At 38.4% G+C, this 15540-nt stretch overlaps 1 protein-coding gene across 2 annotated transcripts in view; it reads right to left on the bottom strand.

Moving 5' to 3' along the window:
* ITPR2 (inositol 1,4,5-trisphosphate receptor type 2) overlaps positions 1-15540 on the bottom strand; it is a 180647-nt gene that overhangs the window by 35655 nt on the left and 129452 nt on the right. For both annotated transcript variants that reach the window (XM_072400134.1, XM_072400135.1), the window contains 3 exons: positions 13250-13357; positions 10300-10492; positions 2399-2524 (listed from right to left, as the gene is read on the bottom strand). In XM_072400134.1, the coding sequence (XP_072256235.1) occupies positions 2399-2524; positions 10300-10492; positions 13250-13357 (427 nt within the window). The remainder of the gene's footprint in view (positions 1-2398; positions 2525-10299; positions 10493-13249; positions 13358-15540) is intronic.

Below are 15540 nucleotides of genomic sequence, written 5' to 3'. Positions count from 1 at the left end.
CATGTCTTTCCATACAGTTTTGGCATCATGTCTCACTAAATAAGTTTTTGTAACTGTTATATACTGTTAGTATATGGCATGAAGATCCTGCCTGTGATGGCATGACAACTGTAAGCCACTATCTTGCAATTAGCATTGTCCACCTTCTGTTTGCATTCCTTTCCTTGGCTGCCAGGCTGCCTAAATATTAGACCTAATCAGCAGCCACATGGCTGACCACACTGCTGCTAATTGTGGGGCAGTGGCTTACTGTTGTCAGCCTGCAACTGGATGTGCTGTTCTAGAAAGGATCTCCAGACAAGAAACTGCAACAGATTCACAAAAAAGACTAGGTCAGTAATTTTAAATGTCAAAGTGGTACATTGTTTTAAATTTTCCGTCAGGTTACGCCCCACAGCGCACTGCCCCCACACGCCAACACATCACAGTAATCACGCCAGGGAAGAGAAGCTAGGGGACACAGATGCCAGACGAGCATCATCGGAGGATGCCCCAGGTAAGTCCTTTACAATGTCACCCCGAGTGTGGCTCGGGGTTACAGCATTTGGTACTGAAAATTACCTTGAACCACACTCAGGAATACCGCCAGGGGCGTTAAGAAAATTAGTCATCATGACTAACATACTAAAAAAGTAGATATAAGGTTTACATAAACCTTTATATTACACATCTTTTGCCAAATTTCATCTGTTCAGGATGTCACAGAGGGATGCTTTTGTCAGCATCAGTTTTCAATGTCCGTGTGCACAAGCCCTAAAAATAAATCCCCAGATTTTAAGACGCTGCAGGTTCTCATGTCTCCGTGTCGCCTTCCACTGTAAAACAGGGTGACTACAGCAATCAGGAATACACGTGAGGGACGGCCGCCTCTAACCTTAAACTGGTAATGAAGACAGAAGAAGCTTGTTCTGCACAGCTCGGAGACCCAAGGGGCCAGTGCCTCGGCTCTGACACGTGCAGACACATGTGGAACACAAGCTGCACAGACATCATGTGACAGGGCTGCTGAAAGAGCTATTATGAGTGGACGGTGCACAGCAGACACCAGGCTTGGCTTTGTGCTACCTGCGGGCCTTCCTGCTGAAAACACATCCAAACGCAAAAGAGAAAGAGATTAGGACTAATCAGGCAGTGTTAATGTTATGTAAGGGACTCCAGTGTTACCAGTGATCTGCATATTGCCTGCAATGGAACATCTGTTACAAATCTATGAAAATAATTGTCAGTTGGATTCTGGATCTGGGAAAGCTAATGATATACAAGCTAGCAATTCACAGCCCAAAGCACTGACTTGTGTGTGTGAAGCTAACTCTTTATATTTATTTTGGAAAGCCTGGTGAGGGGTTAGGTTCAGGTTTTTAATGCAGTCTGTTTGGGGAAATTCATCCTCACTATTTGTCCAGTGACTCTTGGTACCAAGATTGACAACTAGAGGGAATCTACAATGAGCTGTCACAAGAAAAAGATGACACATCTTCAAATGGGGACAACTGCCCTGGTGGCAGATGTCAAAGAGAGAATTTTCCCAGAGAGATATTCTCTGTCTTCTTGAAACACAGACAGCAATCAAATAAATGCCTGCAACATTATACTTCCCTACCCCTATGCCAGAAAAGGTAAATCTTCCAGATGAATGTGTTAAAATTATCAGTAATTGCTTTACCACCACTGAATGTTTGGTGAAAATTACACTGACCTATTAAAAAGGACATCCCATTTTGCAGTAATACTCCAGGCTTTTAGGTTTAAAATGAATAGTATAATTGTGTCCCTTTCTTTTCTAGTAACTGGGACAGGAAGTGCGTACAAATCTGCTCAATCAGAGCCCAGACAGCAACAAAAACTGATAGTGAGTTCTAACTAAAGAAAGCATTAGTTTTCCACTTTCCCTGATTTACCAGCAATATAACACCAACATTTTTATAAAAAAAAAATATTTAAAGCCAAAACTTTTGTTCTGGATTAAGGAGTTCAGAAGGATGCCAATTTTAAAAGTGTCTTTGATTCAAACAGGCAGATAAACTATCTGTCTATGTTTCAAATAGGCAGATTAACAGAAAATAATTGCTAAAATTCTCCACCTTATAAACCCCCAAACCTGGGACACTCTAAAAGCAAGCAGTGAATTTCAGCATTATGTCAGAGTTTTGGAACCTTCTCTTGGACTCTGCATAGTGGTACACAGGAAAGGAATAGGCTTCCGGAGCTCTGACTCAGACCTGAAATTCCCCATCCAAACTAATATTTAAACTAATCTCAAATGAGGAAAGAACTTTAGAGCACAATACTTACCCTATACCTACACCAGTAGCAGCCACCTCCAAAGGTACCGATCCTGCAAAACTACCAGATGGACTAATAATCTTATAGAGAACGTAGGTCTAGAAAATGCACTTACCTTCATCTCCATCATCTCCAAAAGGATAGAAAAGAGCCACAGCCAGGTTGATAAAAACTGCAAGGTTGAAGGAGATGCTGCCCCAGAGGGAAATGTGTCGGGAGAACCAGAACAAAGCTGGGTTATCTAAGAGAGAAGACAGAAGTGTCACCAAGAGCAGACAAATACACAAATAGAAATGGCCCCTAAACCTTGCATACTAATTACATGGGTTTATCATCAATAACCTCTTTTTTCATTCGTGTTCTATAAGTTGTTCATCGTGCCTTACAAAAATACTCTTCCTTGAGCAGTGGATCAGCTTAACAGTAATGGGTAATATAAGCCAGAACATCATAAAAAACAAGAATTATCTTTAATTATATTCAAGGTAAAATTATATTTAGAATGTTATGGTTTCACTGACCTAAACATTATGCATCCTAATGTCTTGTAATATACCTTCCACCTTGAGAATCCCCCTTATGTATTAACTTATCTTTATTAAAGTGTATTGTGATTTTCAATTTTCTGAGCCTCCTTCCTTCTGTTAATTGTTGTCCTATTGCCCCTTTATACTGCTAATTTCTCCAGTCAAATTTCCATTCCTCCCATTTTCCAAAATGTAGTTTTACCCATCTCAAGTCTCTTTAGTCTCAAGATTAGGTTTCCCCACAAAATCCGATCAAATTTCTGCCCATGAAATTGCTCCAAGATTATTACCTTTGCCTGTCTTGTATTTCTTTATCTCCTACATTATATCCACACAATAAAATCATCATGTTCTTGCTGCATTTGTTTAAATCCTCCTCCCACCTCATTCCTAATTCTGGAGAGACTTCATGTATATTAGTAAAGGATGGTATCCTCAAACCCTGACGGCATAATATCTTACCAAAATGTCTTTACGAAAACACCCTATTTTACCATAACATAGGTCCATATTTCCTATGTTTCCTTTTTACTTTAAATTTTAGGAGAATTTTTGGGAGTGAAGAATCCCATTCCATCATCTTTTTCACATAATTAGCTGGCAGACCCACCTCCTTAAGTATCCAGGTAGTAAATAATGAAAAAAACTCTTGTCAGGGAATTATCTGATATAAAAACACTTAAAGTGTACCTTAACTCAGGGTAGAGAACTCTTTTATGTAAGGTAAAATTATTATTTTTTTTTTTTAGGTGCAACACCTTTAAAAAAAAAAAAAGAAAAGGTGCAGCACCCCCCCCTCTAATTCTCGGCCGCCTAGGTGGTCAAGAATGAATGAAAGCACGAAGCCTCCCGGGATACCTACGTCAGGCATCCCAGGAGGCTTTTGGGTGCTCCTTCTGCGCATGCTCGAGCATCCTGGACATGTGCAGAAGGAGCCTTTTTGCTCAAAGAGAAAAATTTGCCAATCTCACGCATGCATGCTCAATGGGATCGCAATTTTTTTTCTCTTACTATGTTTTTTCTTACCCGATTTCGGGTGGGTTGGGTAACGCAGGATGAAGAACCCAGCCGAGAAGACAAAGATGGCGGCGCCCGGGGTGCCGGCTCTAGGACAGATGCCAAGACAATACGGGACCCGATGCCGGACACCCCCCCTGAGTCATCAGACTGCCCTGCGGGACTGAAGGTAAGTGTGTTGTTGTTTTTTTGATTTTTGAGTATAGTTACTCTTTAAAACAAATGTCCAAGGATTAAAAAAAAAAAAAATTCTTACAGTGGGTCTACTACTGCACTAAAAGAGTTAAATGCTCATTTAGGTCTAAGACAGCCATTCTCAACCACCCCAAGGTCCTTTCAGAGGTTACCGGGGGTTCTTCCAACTTCAATCTCCAATTTGATGATGCCTGCATATTTCTGGGGCCAACACCAATTAGTACAGCCAGCTGCATGACTCTACTAATATTCGTAGAAGTCTATAAAATTGGTATTCTTGCCATCACTATAGGGGAGAATTATTTCTGCTGGCCATCAATTTAGAAGGCCTTTTATCACTTACCCCTAATAAACTGGTTTCACTTACTACTTTAAAGGTTTCTCAGGGGTAAAAAGGTTGAGAAAGGCTGATCTAAGGGAATGTAAAGAAAAGTCTTCTTATATTATACTTTGCTCCCCCAGTTGCCAGCATAAGGAAATTATGAAGAAGCTTAAGTTTCTCAACCAGGGTTCCTCCAAAGTTTGCTAGGGGTTCCTTGAGCAATTCGCAGTGTGTGCCTCTCAGGTTAGTTTTACTGATACCGATGATCATTTGTCTCTATATAAGGGTAACATTCTTCCAATGGCCAGCAATGTAAGAGACATTTTCCTAATAACCACCACACTACTGTACTCTAACGTGGATATAGGCATTATAGCAGGGGTTCCCCAGAGTTATTTCAAGGGTTCCTCCTTGTTATAAAGTGTTAGAGTGGTAAAGGCTGGGGAAAATGGCATGAAGGAGGAGCTAGCTGAAGTGAGAAAACAAGATAAGTAATTTTTTTTCATTTCCTTGCCTTGTGATTCTTGTTTTCCTTTTCTTCCTTGTTATGCTTTATTATACTGCACATCCGTATGAGCAGACTAGTATAGCTCAAGATTCAATAAACAATATTAAAAAGTATTTGCCTTATTTAAGCTATTAATACCTGCTGGGAAAATATTTTTAACATATAAAAGAACATCATTGTATTTAAATCCAAAAACTTTAAACAAGTTCATCAGAAACAAACACAAGAAAGCAATTATTCTTAGTAACAATGTCTATATGGAGTACAGTCCACCAGTGTCAGGAGGTTTTAATGGTTTCATATAATAATTGCTTTTTTGTTTCTTTGTTTGTGATTAATGTGTGTGTGATTTTTGAATGTAATTGTTTTCTTTCATATGTTAAAATTCTTTTCCCTGCAGGCATTAATAGCTCTAATAGGGCCAAATAGTTCATATTAAAAAAATTAGTTCTATCTTTTTCCACTATGTTTAAGTTCAAACATGTAAAATTAGTGAACCATAACCAAAAACCTCAATATTAGCACCCTGCTGAATATATCACCCCTCTGTTATGGAGAAGATAAAGAGGCGTTCTGTTGTCATATCAAACATGTTGTTCTAGGCTGACAACGCTAATGTAGCCATTTCATCTACAGACCGGTAAAGGGCAATAAATTAAATGGTGGTTTTTAGGTTTAGAAATATTTGTGAAGGGGAGTGCAGCTACCAACGCTAATATGCAAAAAGACAACATACTCTACATAGACTTTCTGCTTGACTCTTTATATGTATAAGCAGTCTTGAAGTTATATGAACAATTAACTTTTCTGTTTTGCCATTTTTAGGTAAAGTTGGTGTCATACTGCAGTATATCTCAGTACATTGTTTCATATAAAAAAATTCTAAATATACATGATAAAAAAAAAGTGCCTTTCAGACCTTCAAAGAACAGCTAATGTTCCAAGAAATAGGCAGAAACAGAAAGCTACTGAATACTAAATAATTTACAGGGAATCCCCATCTGAAGCCAAAAAAATCAAATTACAAAAAAAAACTCAACATAAAAAATTAATTAGGGAAGGATGCCATGTTTTTCAATCACAGCAATCCTCCAATTGCTGTGGATTGGCAGTGGAACACTTTTAAAATGGTTTTTATTTACTTAAACCCTAAACACAGAAATTATAACTTTTATCTGTCTCATAGTCACCAATCACATTGAGCGTTTGGTTCTCCTACCTATTATTTTGAAATGATTGTTCCCTGTGTGGATAACTGGTCATGTAAAGCCATCACACCTATATGAGCTTGTTGGATGCGCCATTCCAAAATAACTGGCATTATTATGGACTTGGGTTGTCTTTGCAGCTATAACAGCCTCCATTCTTCTGGGATGGCTTAACAAGGCTATTCCAAGATTTTGGAGTGGATCCGTGTGAATTTGCACCCATTCAGCCAGAAGAACGTTTGTGAGGTCAGGTGCTGATGGTGGACGAGAAGATCCAACTTGCAATCGGCTTTTGAAATTATCCCAAAAATGTTAAATTGAGTTGGGGTGAAGGCTCTGCTCAGGTCATTTAAAACCCTTCACACCAAATTGGTCAAACCATGTCTTAAAGGAGCTGGGGCACAGAAAAAGGGCCTGCACCAAACCCCCAGAAAGGGTAAAGAGCACAACTATTGAAAATAGATGCTGTAGTAATAATGGTATCCTTCAGTGAAAACACCACATTGTCCACATTGGTCCATGTAATGGTCAGGTATTTGCAAATGTTTGCCATATTCTGTACCATCTATTTTCTGAAGTGATTCACAATATAAAAAAAGTTAACATAATAGCAATTTATATAAATATGTCTCGTGTAGCAAATTATATATATTTTAATTTGTGAAAGTGGGGGTTTTGTTTACAAATTTGGTTACAGGAGCCAGAAGTCTTTCTGCTGAATTTGGGATGAACGAGGCGAGAGCGGTGGGGATTTGCTGGCAGAATGAGTAGGACACCTGCATTCACTAATTCATGAGCATTTAGCCATGTCAGGGACAAGCTTAATGACAGATCTTCCTCCGCTGATCTCTAGGTAATAAAGCAGCTGGATCTCCAGCAGGAAAGATTTCATTTAAATGAAAATGTTTCATTTCGAGGTATGAAAAACAACATCAGCGCAGAGAAAAAAACCTGAGTAACGTCAATCTAAGCAGGATTAATCAACTCCGAGCCATTATGCTAAAGAGCAAATCCATTATCGGCTTACTGCTATTCCTTAACCAACCGGACAGCTCCAGTCTTCTCAAAATGTAAACCCTTATTCTGGATTGGCTAGATTTCCAACAGCACCCAATCACATGCTTCTTTTTTATTAAGCCAGAATCTGAATAAGTAACACTGATATATCAATACACAAACTGAGCAATGGGAGTTTGGAAAAATGACCAAATTTCACAGAAACTCTCACTATCAATCATCGTGCCGTGTAAGAAAAAAATTGCTTAAATAAGATTGATTCTTTATTACGGTAATTTTTACGGTAATTTACGGTAATTTTATTAATTTTGTGGATGGAGGCATTGAAGATAGTTAGGATTGTTTCATTGAGAGTTCTATCTGTGTTTTTACTTGCGTTTACTTATTTGTTTGAAGCTGATCATTATTAAGTCACTGTCGCTTTAAACTGTTTTACATTTTTTTCTTTTGATTTATGACTTTCTTGTTTGCTTTACTTTTTTAATTTCTATCAAAAAGAAAAATTAATAAGAATGTGTTTTTTGACAAAAGAAGAAATCCAGGATAGTTGAATGAAGCTTATATAACCTTCAGGAGCCATTTTATGTGCACAGCAACCTTTTTTTTGCCTACGCTGCCAATTCTTTGTGCCAAAATAGCCCAATTTTGCTAAAATCTCCAGGATTAAAAAAACTAACAAGACCTTTTCAAAGTAGCATTTTAACCTGGGGTGAGTGTCTTATTTAAGAAGCAGACCTTGAATTTAAATGCAAAGTCTGATTTAAAAAAGAATCCCTGCCACCAACACAGAAAAGTAAAAAAAAGTGACTTAATATTGAGTTAATTCCCTATTACAACCCCATCTTCTCTTTGTATGTTAAAGTCCTCTATTCTGTGTCTAATTACTGTCTGTACTAATCCAGCTCACTTTAGCGGTGAAAGAACAGTGTTAATCAATCAAGGTTCCTCCAGAGGTTGCTAGGGGTTCCTTGAGCAAGGAGTATATGTACCTCTAAGATTGGTATTTATTGTACAGCGCTGCGTAATATGTTGGCGCTATATAAATCCTGTTTAATAATAATAATAATAATAATAATAATAATAAAATTGGTGTAACTGACCCAATGATCTTTTTGGTTTTCTGTAAGGGTGACAATCTTCCTATTGGCCAGCAATGTAAGAGGCATTCTTCCAACTGACCACCACACTAATATACTGTGAGCTGTGGATATAGTTACTATAGTAGGCGCTCCCTAAGGGTTCTGCAGTGTTTAAAGGTTGAAAAAGACTGTTATAAAGCGACAACGCTGAATGCACTGGGGCAGATCAAGATTGGCTGCACCCAGTAGCAGTCCAAGGGCTGTTGAATGTCTACACAAGTGAGGTCCAATTAAAGATTAGGTTCTGGATAATGGTAAGAGTTACAATAAAAATTCAGAATAATGTTATCATTGCTGTTACATATAAAGACAAATAGACATATTGTAATGTTTATGGCCATTATTAAACTTAACCCTCTAATCCAAAACTCGAACATATTCCTAGTTGTGTTATCATGCACAGATTTTGTACTGAAAATACAAAAAATATGTATTATTTCCCATACACAAGATCCAGGATGCTGTATACATTTTCCAGTATTTCTCCTCTTGTTCTTATTATGGGGACACTGCAGTACAGATGCAGTGGCTGCTACATCCAAAATAATTTGCAATTAATGAGCAAGGAAAAAAAGTGATTTTTTTTTTGTTCCCACTAACAAGGTTTTAATTATTTAAGTCGAGGCGAGCGCCCCTTGTCAGCTGGAGGGGGGGACAGTCTGCTCCCGCCTGTCTCTGGACCGAGGACGCGCTGATGAAGTGCGGCACGTTTATGAACAGAATGCCAAAGAGATCTGATTAACTAATCAAATATTAAAAGGTACAATGTGTACCGAGCCCAGGCCGCGTCTTTCTTGTTCCAACCGTGAATACAAAAAAAAGAAAGAAAAAAAAAAACCTCAATGTGTACACAGAATACCAAATATAAATTAAAGAAACGGTATCCAGCTGTGCTCCCGGGCCCTCCAGAGGAGAGAGAAGACAACACTCGCCAAAGAGATCTGAACACGTTGACAAGTCACTTTAATAATTAAGGCTGCAATTAGGTCAATAAAAAAAATTATGCCGTGGGAAACATGAAGGGGGGGGGGGGGGGACCTAAAGGCACACTCAAGTCAAATTTTAAAATATAAGTAAAGTTGAACATAGGAAGAAGCTCCACCTAGTTTTTCTTCCAAGTGCTACTGTAAAGCACCATCTCAAAATCTGACCTTATTGCACTAGGCACCAACCTTTTACCTCTGAGAAACCCTTAAAAAAATTCAGGTGTTGGGGAACCCCTGCTATAATTAAACAATGGGAAACATTCTGCAAAATGTGCATTGATTGCCAGTGGGAAGAATGGACCTCCATACACCAAAGGTCAGACAGCTACAAACGTCCTTGCTTTTATACAGCTGTCTGTGCCAAGTAGTGCTGGCTCCAGAACCGTGCTGGCACTACCTTATGGATGGCCAGTCATCAGCTTGAGGAACCCCTGGCAACTTTTGGAGGAAATGGCTGCACTAGGCTTTCTGTATGTGAGTGACAGCAGAAGACTGCAGTGAAAGTGTTTAGGAATCCCTCCCCTATGTAAAATCCAGACCAACATATTACTAATAAAGGCAAGTGAGGTGAGCTGCTGCACTACAGCAGTGCCTGCATAATACTAAATACTAAAGCACATAACAGGATAGCGGTAGTACCTGTATGTAACTTAATGTAGATATAACCTAATTATAAAACCTCAATAAAGCTTTAACATGGTAATGCCATTTCAAGTACATTTTAATATTCTAAAATCTGCTTTTATTATAATAATCCCTGGTGACCCTACAATAAAGGTCCTTGTGGACTACCTGGTATGGGGTGACAGTTGTGCTCCTGCCCTGCCACCCTGTTAAATTGAGACTACAGGAAGTATTGAGAAATGAAATGCAGCAACACATTTCTAGATATATAAGGTATGAAATAAATTGTGTATCTCACTTGTGTGTAGTAAACATTTGAACCAGTTACATTTTCCTAAAGCTTACTTCAAGGCTTCTAAAATCAAAAACTTTACATAAAGGGAACTGTCTTGGATGGATTACAAGGTTTTTAAATTGTTAGCCCTGCCCTTCCTTGAGGCCACACCTCTTCTAGTACAATTAAATCTACTCACTTCGGATCTTTTTTTGCCATTTCATCTCGTTATAGAGGTCCTCCGTCTGCTGGAAGAAGTGGTTAACTTTGCTGCCCTGTTCATCCCTCTCTGTGGAGTTGAACACTCGGTACATTGACTCCTTGGTAAGATATTCGCATACGTTTGGAACGGGAAACACAATTTGCTCCATGGTACGATCGTGGCGGACAATCTGAAAAAGAACAAGAAAAAAATCCAATGGTCGTGCCTTTTATTTGATGGCAAAGTGTAGCTGTGCTTTAACAGCCCTTGTTTACACATTAGGGCCCATATATAAAAATGGCAAAGTAACATCTTTTAAGGCAACAAAATCCTTCTAGATCCCAGTAAGTGGACAATTGTAGATGAGGATGGGTTAGATAAGTGCAGTGGAAGGTGGAAGGGGGCTGGGAGAAAATGGGTGTTTATCAAAAGGGGACATATCCTTTAGGAACTCTAGATAGACAGAAAAGTCACACAAGCCCTGAAAAACCCATATTTATGTTGACTATATCAGCAGTGCTCCAACAAATGGAATTAAAAGCAGCACAATGACCCAGTCTGCTGTGCAGCAGAACAAGGGACATTCTAACAGGAAGAGAGAGTAGAGTAATAGAAGGGTAATAACAGGCTGGAGAAGGGACAAGACCTGTAAATGTTACTGCTCTGCAGTAGAAAATAATAATATTTTTTGCCCTATCAGAATTGCGCTATGTTGGCAGAGCTGTGTAAACCTAAGAAATGAATGAACAGAAATACAAATCCTTCGGTTGGTAATACAGCTCCTATATTTATATGTTTTCCTGGAGTTTACATCTCACATAACATGAATATGGTATAATATAGCAAAGCCAAGGGATCATGACATGGTTAATGCCGTGTCTCATGCGGCATGGCTATAAATCAGACTTTCTGTGCAGTCGGGAAATGTAAATGGGACAGATGATCAGGTGCTTCTGCCAGACTATAATTTATATATCTACAATGCAGCCCCCCTGCAGATCACATACAGAAAGAAGAGAGTTCAGAATGGACACCTGCAGAGTTTCATAACTGCATTCTTGTAAGGGTATTTGATTTTATTTAAAGAGTGCACTAAACTTACATTTTAAAGATTTAGCAAAGAACAACGATAAACACAAGTCTTTATAACCCAATACCAGTGTATGTTATGATTTATAACTACAGCTTGTTTAAAAAAGGCCTTAAAATATTTTCCACACTTTCTCTCCAGTTCTTTGTGTTGCTGAGCTCAGTAACAGCACCACCACCTAGCACAAGTGTTGCCACGAAGAGAGGGCATGAAGAGGCAGGGGGGTGTCTGACCAGGTCTATTAAATGATCTACTGCCCTGGGCTTGAGTGGTCAATTTTCAGAGCTCTTTTGGACACTGTAATATGTTCACTGTGCAACTACAGAAGTATTTATCAAGCACCTAGTTGAACTTATTTAACTAAAATCCTATATGATATCGACCATAGAATCTTTTTCTTTAATTTTCGGATAATGTGTAAAATGTTTCCAACCATTGTTGGGTTTTAATTGCTGACGGAGTGTGCTAAGAACATTGGGATGATCACTGTTTCCAAGACAAAATGTTGGGAAACACATAATTTTACAGTGGTCACCTAAACAGGAGGTGAGGGGAAATCGTTCAATGGCACTATTCAGATTCAGGATTCAGGCAATATTCAGGATTTTTGTCTGGTTCACATGTGTTTGTAAAAGCACATTACTACTGGGGTAGTCTGCCACACCCATATCTAATAACAACTCAATCAGAGCAAAAATAACAAGATTCCAAGGATATACTGGGGTGAGTGTATTTCCTCAACCATACTCTGAATATGAAACAGGCAAGAGTACAGAAAGAAAGAAAATATTGAAATTAAAGTTTATTATTGGAAGAGCAATACAGCATTAATCACAAAATGGCTCAAAGTTACATTCTGAGCATATTTTAATAAGTTCATCTTCTTTCCACTGAACACATTTATTTTTAGTCATAACCTTGAAGAAAACAATTTTCCTCCTTGCTGAGTCCTGGCTGTGTCTATTTCCAATTTCTTATCGAATAAAAGGGGTTCATAGGTGATCACTAGCACTCAGAATAAATGTAGGTTTATTATCATCTTATATTCCAAGAAATAAAAATGGATTTAGGATTGTAAAACAAAAATTATTAGAATATTTAGTTAATTATTTGTCATTGGACTGTAATTTATAGATCTCCTCCCCTGAAGAAGCGAACTTAGTTTTCCGAAACGTATAGAAACTTAGAAAATGCCTCAAGAGCTTTTTCCACGAGGAGATCTAAATGATTATGTTATTTGGAATAAACTCTTGATTGTATTGTTGTATTCTGGATTTTAATCTGTAACCTTTGAATAAAGTGCAATGTGGTTTTATATTTCATTGTTAAAGTAATTGTATGTATCTGAAATTAAAAGTCCCTATAATTCTGGTTTTCTGTGGGAAACCTGTTTGGTTTTTGTAGTTCTGTTGTATTGGGATGTGGTCTGGTCAAATTTAGTCCTGATTGGTTTATAAACCTTAATACTTCTAAAGAAAATGTCCTTGGTGCATGTGGAAAAACAGCCGCACAAGCAAAGTGCAACACAAGCTGCCAGTTTCCAGGCGCATTTTAGAATATACCATAAAAGAATATCAAAAAAATAAATGCCATTATTTGGAATTTGCCTATCAATTCCAGTTGTGTCCTTGATACAAAAATAATACAGTACTAAGTCTAAGTATTCCCTTCTCTACCCAAATTATCCAAAAGCCAGCTGAAGGCCACAAAAAAAGATGGAGGGCTTCAGAACATGCCAGAAATATATATGGCTGAGGAATTGGCCACAAGTCTGCCAAGTTCTGACTTTTAATGAAAGCACTGGGAGGATTTATGCAGCCCCGGTGATGTCCCACCACATCAAACCCTTTCCTTTACCTCAATCTGGGCTGTATGGTTAGCGTAGTACTTCAAAGCTTCATCTCCACCATCTGGGTCATTTCCTGGCTTTAGCATTTGCTGCAACATTTTGGAATGTCGTGCCAACTGAAAGAAAAAAAAGGTACGGTTTATTTCAGTGAATGAGATGTGCAGATATTGTAAGGTGAACATTTTGATGCACTTTACTAATGTTAAAGAGATGTTAAACTCTTGGTTAGGAATCATTTTAGATCTTCATAGCTTTTTTTAGAATTAGGAGTTAAACTTGACCTTACAATAACTTTACAACTCTGCATATAAAATCGATTAAATGTCACGGTATGCAGAAACAATAAAAGCTTCATATTTTGTCACTGAAAAGCCGTCCTTAGGCTCCAGTTCAGTGACTTTGACTAGACTGAGATGATGGCATCCGTTTGCTGCAGGCAGGATAAAGTATTTCCTTAGTTCCCTCTCCTCTGTGATTGAACTGTAACTATAAATTACAAATTTACAAGGGGGAGGCTGCGGCATGGGCTGATCTGTGCCAGGCATAAGTGAACACAGCTAGAAACTGTACAGGCATTGAGATTTTCATTATTGTGCCATCTCTAAATTGGCATTTAGGCCAAGAAAGTAAATGATAATGCTGGATGACACCTGACCCAAGATGGTGCTATCCTGGGGAGAAAAACAGACAATGCATTGTTGGGAAGAGTGTTGTGATCCTTTGAGAGGTAATAAATACCTAAAAGTGTTATAGTGACACATTACTTAGCACGCCTGTACTGGACAATATTCCTATATATGCTAGGTGCATCTAAAAGGCTGGTTCCTCAGGGGTACACATGGGCATACCCAAGTACATGAAAAAATTATATTAAAATATATTTTTTACTTATTTAAAAACTCAGATCAAAGTCTTATATCTAGCAGCTCCTGAGTACTGATACCAGACAGGAGGTGCTAGGGCTTCCGCTTGGAACTAAAACTTTCCACTTAAGGCATCCTAGGTGTTGGAGTTTAAAAGAAACATTCAGGAAAAAGGATTGATGCAAAAGCCCTTTTCTGAATGTTGTACATGCATTCATGTCTAGCAGCTCCATTACTGTCTAAGCCGGTAAAGCTTGTGACCAGGACCGTGCTGTGCCGCTACTGCAATAGAGGTCTAGGACCTAGTTGTATAATCTGACAAGGATTGTAAGACTAGCTGAGCAGAATTACAAATCATTTATCAGGTAAGATTGATGAATTGATGAATATTTGAAATATATAGTTGAACTCCCAGATTTCAGCTTTACATTTAGAAAACAATGACGTGCTCTCTTTAATTTATGGCCCCATGGCAAGTTTACCTGACAATTCAAAATTAAACTACACTCTACAAGTGGAAGGCCTCATCCATGAATTGTATTTAGGCAAAACCACATCCATTTTACCTATATTCTGTTCTCTCAAAATTCAAAATTCTGCTTTTGGAGTTTTAAAATAGAACAGTAGGGAGTGTGAATTTCCATGTATAACAGCTGCCGCATGTAGCCCTGGGTCTCCAGTGAATTATCAGGTTTTTTATCATTAATATTAGCTGACACAACACAGTCTGCATCCTCCACAAAGGGACTTATTTATAAACGTGGAAACAGATAATTTTCTATTTTATACCTGAGATAATAATATTTCCAACAGCTTTGCTTTGAATTCCACCACCCCTACCATGACACAGTAAATCTCTTTCACTGGAGCTTGTACTCAAGGTAGCGTATTTTTCACCGCCATGCTTTGCTGATTTTTGTTCTCACATTTTTTTCCCAGTCTGTTGACCTTCTTAACAGTTTTCATTTGATATAAAGAAACTTACCACACAAAATTTTTATTGCAGAAAGCAATGTGCGGCGAAACGAAATGACAATTATTTCGCCAGTCTTAGTGGATGGGGCCCTTAGCTTGTGCAAAGAAAAGCAACAGTGTCCTGCGAATGCTGCAAAGAACAAAAGATTTTTATCGCTCTGCATCAATGTGAGTCAGAAGACCGGTATCTTTTATCTACTCCTTGGGGTTGCAAATTATAATAGTATTTTGAGAGAACTCCGAGTTATTCAAGGTAAGGCACAACAGGGAATGGTCTAATCAGGTCTGCGGGGACCCAGAACTTCCCCGATCAACGTCTACTTGGCAGAACTTTCAATTAGCTGCGCAGACTGAAATCCTGGCAGAGAACGTCTCGCACGCGTCGTTGTTAAAAAGAACACAGATTGAGATAACACAGGAGAGCAAAGGGTGATGCAGGGGATGGATTAATTACCTGGATT

The sequence above is a fragment of the Pyxicephalus adspersus genome, chromosome 2, assembly GCF_032062135.1.
Source record: "Pyxicephalus adspersus chromosome 2, UCB_Pads_2.0, whole genome shotgun sequence".
In the NCBI taxonomy this organism is placed as follows: domain Eukaryota; kingdom Metazoa; phylum Chordata; class Amphibia; order Anura; family Pyxicephalidae; genus Pyxicephalus; species Pyxicephalus adspersus.
The sequence above is the reverse complement of the archived record's forward strand: the minus strand, read 5'-3'. Positions and strand labels throughout refer to the sequence as shown.